The 12,712-nt window shown below is 39.9% G+C and overlaps 3 protein-coding genes across 3 annotated transcripts; 1 reads left to right on the plus strand and 2 right to left on the minus strand.

The window, feature by feature from the left end:
• The first annotated feature begins 36 nt into the window (after window positions 1–36).
• gng3 (guanine nucleotide binding protein (G protein), gamma 3) lies at window positions 37–5,427 on the plus strand. The gene is made up of 3 exons (XM_008428376.2): window positions 37–331; window positions 948–1,047; window positions 4,065–5,427. Exons 2-3 carry the CDS (start codon window positions 949–951, stop codon window positions 4,191–4,193), a joined length of 228 nt encoding a protein of 75 aa, XP_008426598.1. The 5' UTR covers window positions 37–331; window position 948; the 3' UTR covers window positions 4,194–5,427.
• A 56-nt stretch (window positions 5,428–5,483) lies between these two features.
• Window positions 5,484–8,729, minus strand: banf1 (barrier to autointegration nuclear assembly factor 1). The gene is made up of 3 exons (XM_008428377.2): window positions 8,622–8,729; window positions 7,614–7,766; window positions 5,484–6,741 (listed from the first exon to the last, which is right to left on the minus strand). Exons 2-3 carry the CDS (start codon window positions 7,737–7,739, stop codon window positions 6,595–6,597), a joined length of 273 nt encoding a protein of 90 aa, XP_008426599.1. The 5' UTR covers window positions 7,740–7,766; window positions 8,622–8,729; the 3' UTR covers window positions 5,484–6,594.
• An 864-nt stretch (window positions 8,730–9,593) lies between these two features.
• Window positions 9,594–12,506, minus strand: prdx5 (peroxiredoxin 5). The gene is made up of 6 exons (XM_008428378.2): window positions 12,164–12,506; window positions 10,973–11,107; window positions 10,743–10,874; window positions 10,620–10,658; window positions 10,475–10,539; window positions 9,594–9,945 (listed from the first exon to the last, which is right to left on the minus strand). Exons 1-6 carry the CDS (start codon window positions 12,257–12,259, stop codon window positions 9,843–9,845), a joined length of 570 nt encoding a protein of 189 aa, XP_008426600.1. The 5' UTR covers window positions 12,260–12,506; the 3' UTR covers window positions 9,594–9,842.
• Between the last annotated feature and the right edge of the window lie 206 nt (window positions 12,507–12,712).

The following is a 12,712-nucleotide window of genomic DNA, read 5'->3' on the forward strand; positions in this document are numbered from 1 at the left end:
TCCTCACCCGCACCTCCCTCCGTCTGGCAGCTACCATTCACGGCTGAGGGGTGGAGAGGAGAGGGGGGGTGATCCCATCCATCCAACCATCCACCACAAATCTAGTGCTCACTGTGGCAGAATTGCAGTGCACTGGACTGTACAGAGTAGGGTGCCATCCAAGGCTGGTAGTCTGTGAGGGGTGGGGTTCGGCTACACTGATACCACCAAAGAACAGAAGCTCACAGAGGAAGAACACGGAGAGGCGGAAAAAGACAGCCGAACATAAAGAGAGAGAGCGAGAGAGAGAGAAGAGGGGGGAAGATTGCACCTGAAGAGGAATATCATACGGGTAAGGAGRGAAAAAGGGGGGATGGTTGGAAGGAGAGGGGAGAAGACAATGAGGAAAGGTCCAGAATAAAAGAAGCAGATTCACTCTTTTCTCTGCTCAGCTTTTATTTTCTGTTCCCTGTTCATAACCCATCTGACTTGATCTCTGTTTTTTTTTTATTTTATTTCGTACAAAGTCCTCGTCTCGTACTTGTCTTCACGGCTTTAGTCATCTGCTCCTAATATTTCGTCTCTCTCCGGCTTTTCCTGCACAGACTGGGGGGGGAAGAAATAGTGGGCCATGTCGAATAGACTTGCCCACTTGGCCCACTTTATGCTCCTTTCGCCTTATCAAAGAAAGACGCTGCCTTTTGTCACTAACAAATAACATAACAAATCAGCCGTGACGAGTTTGTGACACAATACTGACAGATACTCATACTTCTGGATAAGTGAGAGTCAGGGTTGAAGCTCGCTTTGCAACCAGAGCCACTTAGCTCCATTGTCTCTTCGGTTAGACCTTATCGCCAGCTACATAGTCGTGCATCGCTGTGTATTCTGCTCGAAAGCAAGCAGCAGGACATTAACGGGACTAATGTATGGAGCCAAACCACAAATGTTGCTGTTTCTGTGGCCAGGATGAAAGGAGACACCCCAGTGAACAGCACCATGAGCGTCGGCCAGGCCAGGAAGCTGGTGGAGCAGCTGAAGATTGAGGCTAGTTTCTGCAGGATAAAGGTAAGAATCACCTGCTACCCACACATATGCAGTGTTGTAAATATATGCATATATATTGGSTGCTTTTTACAGAYTTCYTCTGTATTTGCTGTGTTTTTTGTTGTTGTCACACTTCAGTTAATGGATGGATACAAAGCGAGTGAATAGAAACTACAAACAGTCAATCTGGTCCTATGTTAAAAYTGAACTTCCTCAGTAACGAATGTGATTTTTTATTATTTTTTTAAGTAATCCTACTAGCTAGCTACACCCTGTACAGTCAAGAAATCCCCTAGAGTCTGCCTGACAACATGAAGTAGGCTCGGATCTATAGAAATTCATGATCTGATCAGAAACTAACTTACTGACATCATTACAAATCCATTTCTGAGACGTTGTGATTCCAGTCAACCACAGTGAGAGCCATTATCAGTAAGTGGAAAAATGACAGAGCAGCGGTGAATGTTGGGAAGGAGCGGCCGGTCAATCCGTGATTTCAGCAGAACTCTCAGGGCGGCACACGCGGAGGCTCACAAAGGAACCCAGAAGAACATYTGAGGCACTTCATGATTCATCAAAAAAAACWAAAAACTGGGCGAGTTTCAAGGTCAAAACCAATACTGWACAAACAGTAAAAGGCATTTACCACAAAAACATCTTGATGATCTCCAAGACCTTCTGGGAAAACATCCAGTAGGATTACGAAAGTGTGTTTTTGTTTTCATGCACAGCATTACAGAAACAGAAAAGAAAAGTGGTCTAGTCAAAGTCAAATCCTCAAGACTCGCTACCAGTAACARCAAAGTCGTGTTGGCAGATGTAAAGTTGACRCAACCCAACAAGTTAATCGGTTCAGGGGGCAGTTATATTTTCCGCATCGGGTCAGATTGATTTGGAAAGCTTTTTGKTATTAGATCAAAAAAATCACAATATGTTTTAATAATCCGAAACATTAAAATGTGAAAAAACTGAAGASATCTGAAAGGGGAAATTATAATTTTTTTCAACTCATTATGTCAGTGTAAAAAGTTATGAGCTAATTAGAGGAAGACAGACATAGCAGCCCACTGGATTGTTTTTCAATGGTTTTGGCTCAAAAAGACGTTTTAAAACTCTAAAACAAATCATAAGTGCAGAACWATAAGATCGACGGAGAAATTCAAAATAAATGCAACGATTTCACCAACCTTCTGTTATGTTTTATAAAACCACAGCTTATTCTTACACAGAGCTTCAACTTAGAGAAAAGAGCCACATTTTAACATCGACGTCAATATCCCRCTAATAAAAGATTCACTGCGAAAATGGAGGTTTTAAGAAGGAAATGCAGAAATAATTGTGGGTTTTTTCCTCTTACAGTCCCTCCAACATAGTCACAGTCATTCAACTATAAGCACATAGTTGAATGAGTGTGTACAAGTGCAGCTCAGGTTAAAGTAAGCGCTGCCTTTTCATGAGCAAAATTTGTGTCACATAATGCGAGTATAAAAAAATAAATAAATAAATAAAATCCAGCATGAAAAGCCAAGGGTGCCGGCAGAACGGGGCTCCGGACTTGATGCTTTTMRTTATYCCGAGTTATTATTAGGGCCATACACACAGTGTGTGCAGTGACGCGTGGTGRACCTCGGCTGGAGACGGACAGATGAGTACATTGACCTCAAACAGTAGGCGACCGCAAGATGGTGCACAAAGAAAGAGAGCAGAGCTCGGGGACAGAAATCGAGGGAATCAGACGGAGAACCGTCCCTGCTGAAGYTCTGGGACAACAGACCTTATCTCAGCAGAGCTCTGCAGAAATGTTCAGACTTCTTGAAGATGATTTTTATTATTATTACTGAGATTGGGAAGAACGTCATTGTTTATAGAAACCTCCACGTGTTGGAGACATGCTGAAGAAGGTGAGATGAAACTGAAGCGATCTTTTTTTGCCTACGTGCAAAACGTGACAGAAAACGAACTTCTCCTCCTCCTCATTCCCTGAAACGTGACGCTTTACTCGAGAATGAGCCGGAAATTTGGTTAGTCAAACCAGTTGGGAGTCAGCTGTGGACTTGAGTCTAGGGTTGWACATGAAGCCAGAGTTACAGACGGTTCAAATCCACATGTCTGTGTTGGAGAATGCGTGAAAAGAATTGAAAGCCGCTTTTGCAAACAATCTCTAAATAGTCTGACCGAGCTTGAGCCSTCTGAGTTCAGGATACAAATACACGTCGTCGCAGATTTTTATTTGTAAAAAAATAAAATGAAAAAATGTAAAAACGGTATATCCTTTCACTGCCACTTCACCAGTTACCCAGAACCTTGTGTTGGCCTGTCACATCTCTGGTTGTAGTGTAGCAAAATGTACAAGTAGTTCATGGATTGTGAAAAGTATGGTGGGAATTCTTCACAGCTCCCAACGTTCCCGTTATCCAGGAAGGTAAACCAGACAAATGAGTTCCAGAAGAAGCTCAGTGAGACATTAAAAAAAAGAAGAAAAATCAAACGGAGGAACTCAAATGGTTAAAGGGCAAAGGTCATGTGGATAAGCGGATGTGTGATGTCTTTTTTTATTTGTCCTGCTTAGATAATTGTCATTTAGCTGTAATTTATTTGTCATCTTTAGTCTTTGCTTCAGGAAACTGTTCCAACACAAAATGAATGAGTCCCATGTGACAGAGCGAGCAGTYTGTGCTGCCATGGGAATAACTGACCGACTTCAGACCCGTTATGGATCGTTGTTTTTCTTATACACGAGAACCTCACGTTGTGTCATTTCAGTGGCTCATCTAAAGRGTTGGGAATCTCTTCCTTTTAGCTTGATAACCTGGTTTCCACGTCTTCACTCCCACATGCAGCTGACTGAAATACGAGCCACCTCCTTTAAATCTCGTCTGCCCACAAGCTCATTCCAACTGTRGAGAGAAATCACTTCTGACGATGCCACACCCATTCCTGCTCGTCTTTCAGTCAACAAGTGACTTTTTTTTTTTTTTTTTTTTTTACAAGGACAAAGAAACCATTTCTAACRATGTTCCGATCGTCTTCGTCTGCAGGTTTCGAAGGCGGCGGCCGACCTGATGGCGTACTGCGACGCGCACGCCTGCGACGACCCCCTGATCACCCCGGTGCCCACCTCAGAAAACCCTTTCAGGGAGAAGAAGTTCTTCTGTGCTCTGCTTTGAGACAAATCAGGGATTGTTGTTGATTCAAAGTACAACTGTACAGTACGTACATGTATGTACAGCGCGTACGTGTACTTCCAACTCAAACAAGACGTCGGTGTACTATAGTAGCCTCGCATAAAGTAAAAAAAAAAGCTGCCAATGTACAGTTAAGAGTCATCTACAAAATGTCTTGGTMTAAATTTCTTGAATCTGGGAAATTTGTACAAAGGGATAAAAAAACAAGGATTTGAGACAAAAAAAATGTGAACATAATAAAGATAATGAAGATGCTATAAAATCCTAAGTGAAAAAGCTGTCATCTGATTTCAAACACGTATATCTCATGCTCGAAGAAGCTACAAGTAACTGCTAAAATGGACAAAATATTCATCCAATATTAGTTTTGAATTGTTGTAACATGTCATAATTCAGTTTATAGCTTTCAGTGGTGCTATATGTTCAGAAATTACAGGTGAAGWTKGACATTTACCCTCTAAAAATTCGTTTTACTTTGGTGGTTTCTCATACATGTATGCTGATGATATTGAGCTTTTTCTACCAGGTCAAGCTATATGTTTTGGTATTCTGGCAGTTACTTGTACCAGYTAAAGACAACAGCTGTTTAYGAACTTCAACATGTAATTTATCAGTTTTGTCAAGATTTAACGTTACGCTCATTTATTATATCGCTGTGGCGTGGATGTTGAAGCGTATGTGTGTGTGCGTGTGTGTAAGGCTAGGTGCTACTGTGAAAGCTAAGCAACAAGTATTTGAGCATTGTAAATTGGAGATTTTATAGTTCGATAGCGCACCGACCCCATTGCAGCTCACTCCAGCGATTATTTAAGGACATTTGACGTGTACTCGAAGAAGCAAACATCAGCTATTACATTAACTCTGTCGTATATGAATAATTTTCTATCTTTAGAGCACAAAACAGCTGCAGCAGTTAYGGCRTACTTTTGCAGACGGGTGTGTGTGTGGCCATCTAGATGAGAGACGTTCCTGTGCAGAGAGCCCGCCTCTTCCAAAGTGTTTTTAATGGTGTTCATGTAACAGGCTACTTGTGTTTTAAATCCCTGCGTTAAAAAAAAAAAAAATTAAAAATTATCTCTGGCATCTGGAATTTTGTGACCATCCCTTGCATTGTCAGTACCTTGCAAAACATCGAATCTGGAAAGAAAAAAGAAACAGTGGCAGAAAATCTTACCATGGAAAATGAAGCACTGAAATAAAACTTCCCGTCATCAAAGATGAACTCTCTTGTGACTTTTTTTTTTAAAAGTGAACATGAAACCACAGATGTGCTTGAATGTGACACATGCAGTTTATTGTTTTTATAATAAACACAATAGAAAAGCTTAAGTTTTCACAGTTCGGATGAAAACATGGCCAGTGTTTTGTTTTTTTTTAACAAAGGAACAGCAGTGACTCCGGTCAAAGCTGTTCATGACACAGATTAGAGGGCKTTATCAGATTTAAATACAACAGCATGCTTTAAGGCATCTGATGACTTCATGTACAGATGAAACGTAAAAGTGAATGTGAATAATCACTTAAAAGCACAGCAACACACTTTATTTTGAAGTCTGGTAATGTAGCTCACATCTCAACAGTGTCTAGGTTTGTTGCATCGGCGTCTTTACTCATGTACATTTCCCATCTTCAGCCCCAGAGACCTTAGATCAGATCTGCTGTGGTCTAATTGTGATGTTGTTCCAGGAACAGCAGCTTCTACACGTATTTTCTAYATCACTACAATAAGAAGAATCGGTTGTATTCTCAGTAAAATGCTACATGCTCTAGAGATATAGTTTTCTGAACAGTAAATGACATCTAAAATGAACACTAAACCTTTACTGAACTAGTAAAGCAAAGCATTTTTTTTTTTTTTTTTTTGCTTTCAGATGTGAGAATACAAAGCGTAAAACGGCAGATTATCAGTTGAATTTACATTTGGGGACATCCGAGCCAAGTGATCAGGTTAAAGGTCGACATTCATAAACAGATYTTTTATTCAGATAATTATAAAACACAGTTGTGATGACATTTAAAAGGCCCTAGCTAGACCATAACTAGCACAAATGCAACCTGACTTATCAGTAGCCCACAAGYAAAAGGAGGAGAAGTCGGCGTTCTACTCTTTCCAGCTCAAATTTATCCATTMGTTTTTGCATAATAAGGAAATTACCAGTGAGTAGACATTGCAAGCTGCCATTATTGTGTAGCTTACAAGCTTAGTGAGAAAAGTAATGAAAGTAGGAGCTCTAATCTGAATGAATGGCAAGTAAAAGAGCACATGTCACTTTACTTATTTTGTGAAAACTACTGAATACTTGTGACTGAACTGACTGCTGAAGAGGTAATGTACATTTCAGACTTCACAAGCTAGAAAAACAACATGATTGGCAACCGGGGCTTATAGGAAGGCGTCGCACCATTCCTTAAGACAGCCATAGCAGTCGCGCTGCTGCTTGGCRTTTGCTCCACATGTATCTTTGAGCCAGTCCCGGAAAAGCTCCTCATCTTTCTTCAGAACCAGGAACTGCCCAAGGACAACGTAGGCCTAGAAGAAGAAGAGGAAGGATAGGACATTATCGATCAACAGAACTGCAGTAACCTTTCAACATAGAGAGAAACATGTTGTTAAGCCACTGAACTTCGAAAAGCTGCTCTGGCTACCATTGCGCCTCGCCTCTGCTGTAGTCAATCAATCAATCAATCAATCAAATTTTATTTGTATAGCACATTTTAGCAGCAAGGCAAAGTGCTTTACATAATAAAAAACTGCATGTGACATTGAGTAAACAGTAAGAAAGAAAAATATTTTGAAAAAAAAAAAAGAGTAGTGTTAACAGATTGTTCAGTGTGGCAGCGGAAAGGYAAAGCTAGCTGGCGTTTTACCAACTTTGTATCAAACAGAAAATGAAAGAAGACTCTTTCACTTCTAAACTAGTTTGTCACTACCCAGGAAATTCAATAAAATATATCAAAACCAATACAACTGAAACTGTAATGAAGTTCTGCATATTTATATGCAAAAAAATAATAATCTGGAGCTCTTAGTCGTTTTTTCTGTGTTGGAGCGCAGCTTCCTTTTATGTTAACCCAGTGGTTTGTTTTATTTTATTTTTTTAGCTTTTTGTCAAAAACCCAAATAAAGCTTAGGGTCATATGCTTTACGTATATATATATATATTCCTCTCTTTTCAATCAAAACTTCCTCTATTTTATAATACAGCACTAACAGTAAATCATTCATTTAATCAGTCGAAATCCGGACAGGCAAAACAGGTCGCTGACCTCTGACCCTTTATCAATTCACCCAACATACATATGTGTACCTATGGTACAAGTATACATATGTTCACTTCATAAACTGTGATATGAAATATTTTTTTATTTTTTTCTAAATGTACAAAGAAATAAAAGACACACCTTATCAAAACCCTTTTCCTCCAGCTTCCCTCCAAGGACTTCTCCGATGCCGGCTAGAGCCATCACAGGTTTCTCACCCATGGGCTCGGCCACGAACTCTTTATGCTTTTGGGATGTTGAAGACATGGCTGTGTCAAAGATCCAAGGGCTGAGCTGCAACATGAAGGATCACAAAATAATTCGGGCAATAGCAAATGACATGATTTTAATTAATTAATTTGTTTTTTAAAAACCATATAGCTACCTTTTTAACTGCTTTTTTGGTCAACACTATTTTGCTGGTATGACAAGGTATTTCTTTACACCAAATTATTTCAGCTATGCAACACAAATGTATTCAACTCCATCTAAAAAGAAATACTTCCCAACACGCGTTGAGTCGAGTAAATAATATAGGAAATAAGTAACTAGCAAATAGCTAGAATGTCTTAAACTGTAATCGGAGCTTAATCGATATCAAGATTGTTTTGATTGCCCTTTCTAATCAGGTTTACGCAAACACTTCAGCGTTGTACATCAAATGAAGAGCAAAGTTTACTGCAAGCTTCACGTAATGCTAGTTATGTTCGTTCCTGACCCAGAATAAGGACTTTAGTCTCAGCACAGTGGAAAATCTGTCGTGTATTTGCTAGAAAGCTCGCGCTCCAGAGACAAGCCGTGAAATGGGCGCGCAACGCCCAACATTTGTGTCACAATGACCGGACTTTCACTGCTAGCTGCACATTCCATTAAAAAACCTCTGACCCAGAAATCCTGCAAGGCCAGAGGGTGCGAGCCACTTCCAAACATTGCGCAATCCATTAAAAAATCTCCGAGGAAGCTCCAATGTTTGAAATTAGCGCTACTCTGACATGATGTAGCTCAAATTGAAGGCGCCTTAGGACTAAAACAACAACAACAATGTTTCTCAGCTTGTTTTCCTTCTCTTTGTTGCTTACTATAATCTACCGCTCTGTAATGCTTACAGTAAATTTACAGCTAGAGAATATGGCAGCGTGAAAAACGTACCTTTCAGCGTCCAGTTCAAAATAAATGAAACCGTAACTGAGCAGCTATTTGGTTTCTGTTTCCACCGGCACCCACAATGCATTGCGCCCGCGCCAGCACGTCATTACTTTGAGGGGAACTGTTTGCCCTGCGCATGACCTGGCAGGCGCAATATATTAAAATGTAAAAGCTTTTGACGTGACTTCGACAGTGGGCCATCATTAACATAGGCATGTATTGTTGATTTTGAGCTTGCAGATATATTATGAATTGCTTTTTAAAAAAAATTACAGTCAAATCAAATGAATGTGAAAAATAAGAGTTAGTTGTGTTATTGCCTAAAGTAATTGCTTTAGGATTTTTTTTGTTTTCCCCTTTACTGCAGCATTCTTGGAGAGACAGGAAAGACAGGACCTTATAAAGCAATGTATCTCTACCTCGTGTTATGTTGAAGTTTCAGACATCTTTCTACGACATTACCATTACTCATGTCATATTTAACTATTTCTTTGTAGAATATCTTTTTTTGTTGTCATGTTGGTAACAAATGGGGCTCCTTTGTTTCTATGAATGTCTTTTAAAGGATTCAGTCCCTTGATTTATACATTAGTCAGTAAATTTAAATCATGTAGAAATAATTTGCTTCGACATTAATTGCACTCTAGAACCACAACTGGCTTTTGGACCTTCCACAATGGCTTTTACTAACTCTGGTTAAAAAAAATATTCCAAACTATATAATGTCAAAAGCAGGTTTTAGCTTTTTCATGGAATAACTGCATTTAATTTGACACCAAAAGTACCAGTAATATCCTTGCAGATCTATTTTTCTTGTCATTAAATTAGAAACTGTGCTTTTTCTTTTTTTTGTTACATAAATCTGCACAAATTATATTCCACATAGAAGAAAATGGATCAATGCTCCTTTTTCAAAGGTTTCATCTTTTTTCTTTATTTTAAAACCTAAACCCAGAAATAAAATGATGGCACACATTGAGGAAAATAATGACGTTTATTAAGATTTAAGTAGGAGTATACAAAGGCTAATGGGTTGTGCAAGAAATTGCTCTTCGGGTCAATATTGTGCGCATTAATCACCTTCYTCCTGACACCTGCGACCAGCGTTTTCAACCGCCTTTGGGAAGAGAGCCGAGGTCGAGTCGGCAGGAGGYGAGCTTCGTTTGTACAACTTTCAGAGCATCTGCGGGAGAGGAGCTGGATTAAAAAAGCTACAGCAGCGACCTACAGCTCGGCGAGAACGTTGGAGAGGCTGCAGGTCAGCCCAGTGCCGTCCGGCTCCACGTTGATCTTCTTCACCACTCCGTCTTCCACCAACATTGCGTATCTGAAACRGATTATTCAGAATACGAGGGATTTAGATCGGAATCGGCACAGCGAGCAAGTAGCCATCTCTGAAAACAACTACAACTACAGCTTTAAAAACTTCCGATTTTTGAAGTCAATCAAATTTCCAGATTTATTTCGGTACATTCACAAATACAACCATTTTAAGTGTTTTGCGGTTAGCTATATTTATAACTTTATACATCTTGTACTTGTCAAGTAAGGAGTATCTTACACTCATAGTCTAAGATACATCRGATTTTTTTTWAAACCTCRCTTTGTTGACTTTCATTGAATTCCTAAAACAGAGGTTTTATTGATTTGTTTTGTCATTTTAGGTCCAATTCAACAACTTCTTTGCATTACTATTTATTAGAAAATGTAAAAAAAAATAAAATAACGAACAACAGTAAAGGACATGCAACCTTATTAAGACAATATAGAGAAACCTYAAGTTCAGAAGCATTCAGAGCTAAATTAAACTGTAATTGTGACRTTAGAACCACAGTCATAGGTATAACAATGCTTACCTCTTGGAGCGTTTGTTGCCCAGTACCTGCACAATCGTATCGCTGTCAAGCAGCAGGTCGACCGCCTAATGAGCACAAACAGGAAGAGCWGATGAGTACAAAGACTTTGAACTAAACTGACATATAGGGGACTTTTATTTTTTACCTTTGCAAATGCACCAGTGGGATCAGCCAGCATTCGAACCTACAGAGAAAGAAAGAAAACAATTAAATAGACACATCTCCACACTCGAAGCATGCATTTTGCATATTTCTGTCCAATGTATACCTTTCCATCCGCTCCATGCTCCTTTCCCCATGCAGCCATGACGAATGCATCATTGACAGAGATGCACGCCACCTCCTGTATACCTTTACTCCTCAACTCCTGGGCTTGCTGCACGAAGCCTGGAAGGTGAGTCTGCGGGCAGCAGTGAAAGAATGAGGCTGGGTGATGAAAAGGTCGGCGTGTGGAGGAGAGGGCAAGCGGAGTCACCGGTGGGGGTGGGGGGGTCTCACCTTAGAGCAGCCGGGGGTAAAGGCTCCGGGTACAGCGAAGAGGACTCCTTTTTTCCCCTTAAACAGCTGATCCATGGACACTTTGTTTCCTGGTTCACCCTCCTGGACCTCCACCGCAGGAAGAGCTTCACCAACCTGACAGAGATCAGGACAAGAAAGACGATTAAAAAATGTCCTAGAGCAACGCAGTTTGTTTTTTTTTTTTTTTTTTTTTTTTTAAATGTTCACTTTATTTTTTTCCCATACCAGCTAGTAGCATTTATTTTGGAATTTAAGCAAAGTTTTCATTTTTGATTTGTTAAAAAAAAAAAAAAAATCTTTTCATTTCTCAGCTTTCAAATAAATCTATTTATGGAGCACAGATTAATCTGAACACAAAGGAAGATGGATCTGCATTTGACTATTTCATAGTATGAGAATGAAGTTAACTCAATTTGGACCCAAATGGACTCGATATAATGGAAACTATATTAAACCTGTATGACCTAGACTATATAAATAAACTACACGGAATCTGACATGGAATACTAAGGAGCTGTTTGTCTTTTATTGGTGAGATAAATATCTTTACTGACAGAAATTTGGATTATTTCAAAATACGTAAATACCSATTAAAGGCCACGAGATGGAGACAAATCACCATACTTTCAAATTATATATTAATTTATTAATTTTCTTGACATTTTCAAAGTGTGCAGCGAACGTAAACGTTTAAAGTTGAAAAAYACAGGTTGACTCATCCACATATAATTWTTTCACCTCCACACAAGCACAAGCACAATGACAAGGGAGAATGAGGAAGGGGAATGAAGAGCGAAAAGACTTGTATGTGAATAAATCCCTTCTGTTCTGCACCAGGAATATCTTTTAATGAGTAAAATAATTTCAAAAATAGTCACAAGGAAGTAGTGTTAACTAAAGAGGCCMTTTATTACCAAATGTTAGGTTTCAGTCGATAGCTCCACGTCGAGCATAACTTGCTGCTGAATGACAGCAAACGGAGAAGTATCCGCTATTCGGCTGTCATGGCGACAGTGTGACAGCTGCGCGAGCTACAGCTACACCCCAAAAACAACGTACATAGATTTTTGATTTTTTTTTTTTTTTTTTTTGCAGGGCAATACTTGTTATCCCGTTCGCTAAAGGTCAACGGGCGTTAATCAAAGCTAACGCTAACTGGAAGTTTGTTACCTTAATCGGCATCTTGGTGACTGGAGAACAGTGCAGCAGTCTGRCGCACTGGAGGACTCGGGGGGTTTTAAGAAGAGAACCCGTGATGGAAAACATAATGGCTCCGCTGTAGCTGCGCAGCTAACCGGGGCTAGCGTTGAGGATTGCGTCACGACTGGAGAATTATGCAACGGTGCGTTCAGAGGCACGTCAGACTGATTCCGCTGCCACTCTTAGTTATTTACAGACACAGTAAATGCCCGCGGATGTGTCCCACCCAGAGTTTGTCTGAGTACTTAACCTATCTTTCAGGTTCAGGCCTGCTAAATTTGCATCACAGCGCCATCTGCTAGTAGCAGCCATAAGCCTCAGTGTTTAATAGTGATGCTAATACAGGTTTGTTTGTAGAGCTAATTATCCCTTAGCTGCAGTCTCTGCTAAAGGGAACGTTGCCATGGTATCCACAGCTGGCCCTGTCAGCTCAGGTTTGGGCATCTGAAGAAAACCACTTGCCACGCACACCACAAAACTGGCTTATATGGAACTGTGGCAAAAGGAAAGTGAAGTACT

The sequence above is a fragment of the Poecilia reticulata genome, linkage group LG14 (genome assembly GCF_000633615.1).
Source record: "Poecilia reticulata strain Guanapo linkage group LG14, Guppy_female_1.0+MT, whole genome shotgun sequence".
Lineage (NCBI taxonomy): Eukaryota > Metazoa > Chordata > Actinopteri > Cyprinodontiformes > Poeciliidae > Poecilia > Poecilia reticulata.

What these genes read in the sequence shown, in the direction of transcription:
- gng3 (XM_008428376.2), top strand. Translation starts at nt 949, where the DNA reads ATGAAAGGAGACACCCCAGTGAACAGCACCATGAGCGTCGGCCAGGCC. An exon ending in CTAGTTTCTGCAGGATAAAG is followed by an intron (nt 1,048 to 4,064) that starts GTAAGAATCACC and finishes CTTCGTCTGCAG; the next exon opens with GTTTCGAAGGCGGCGGCCGA.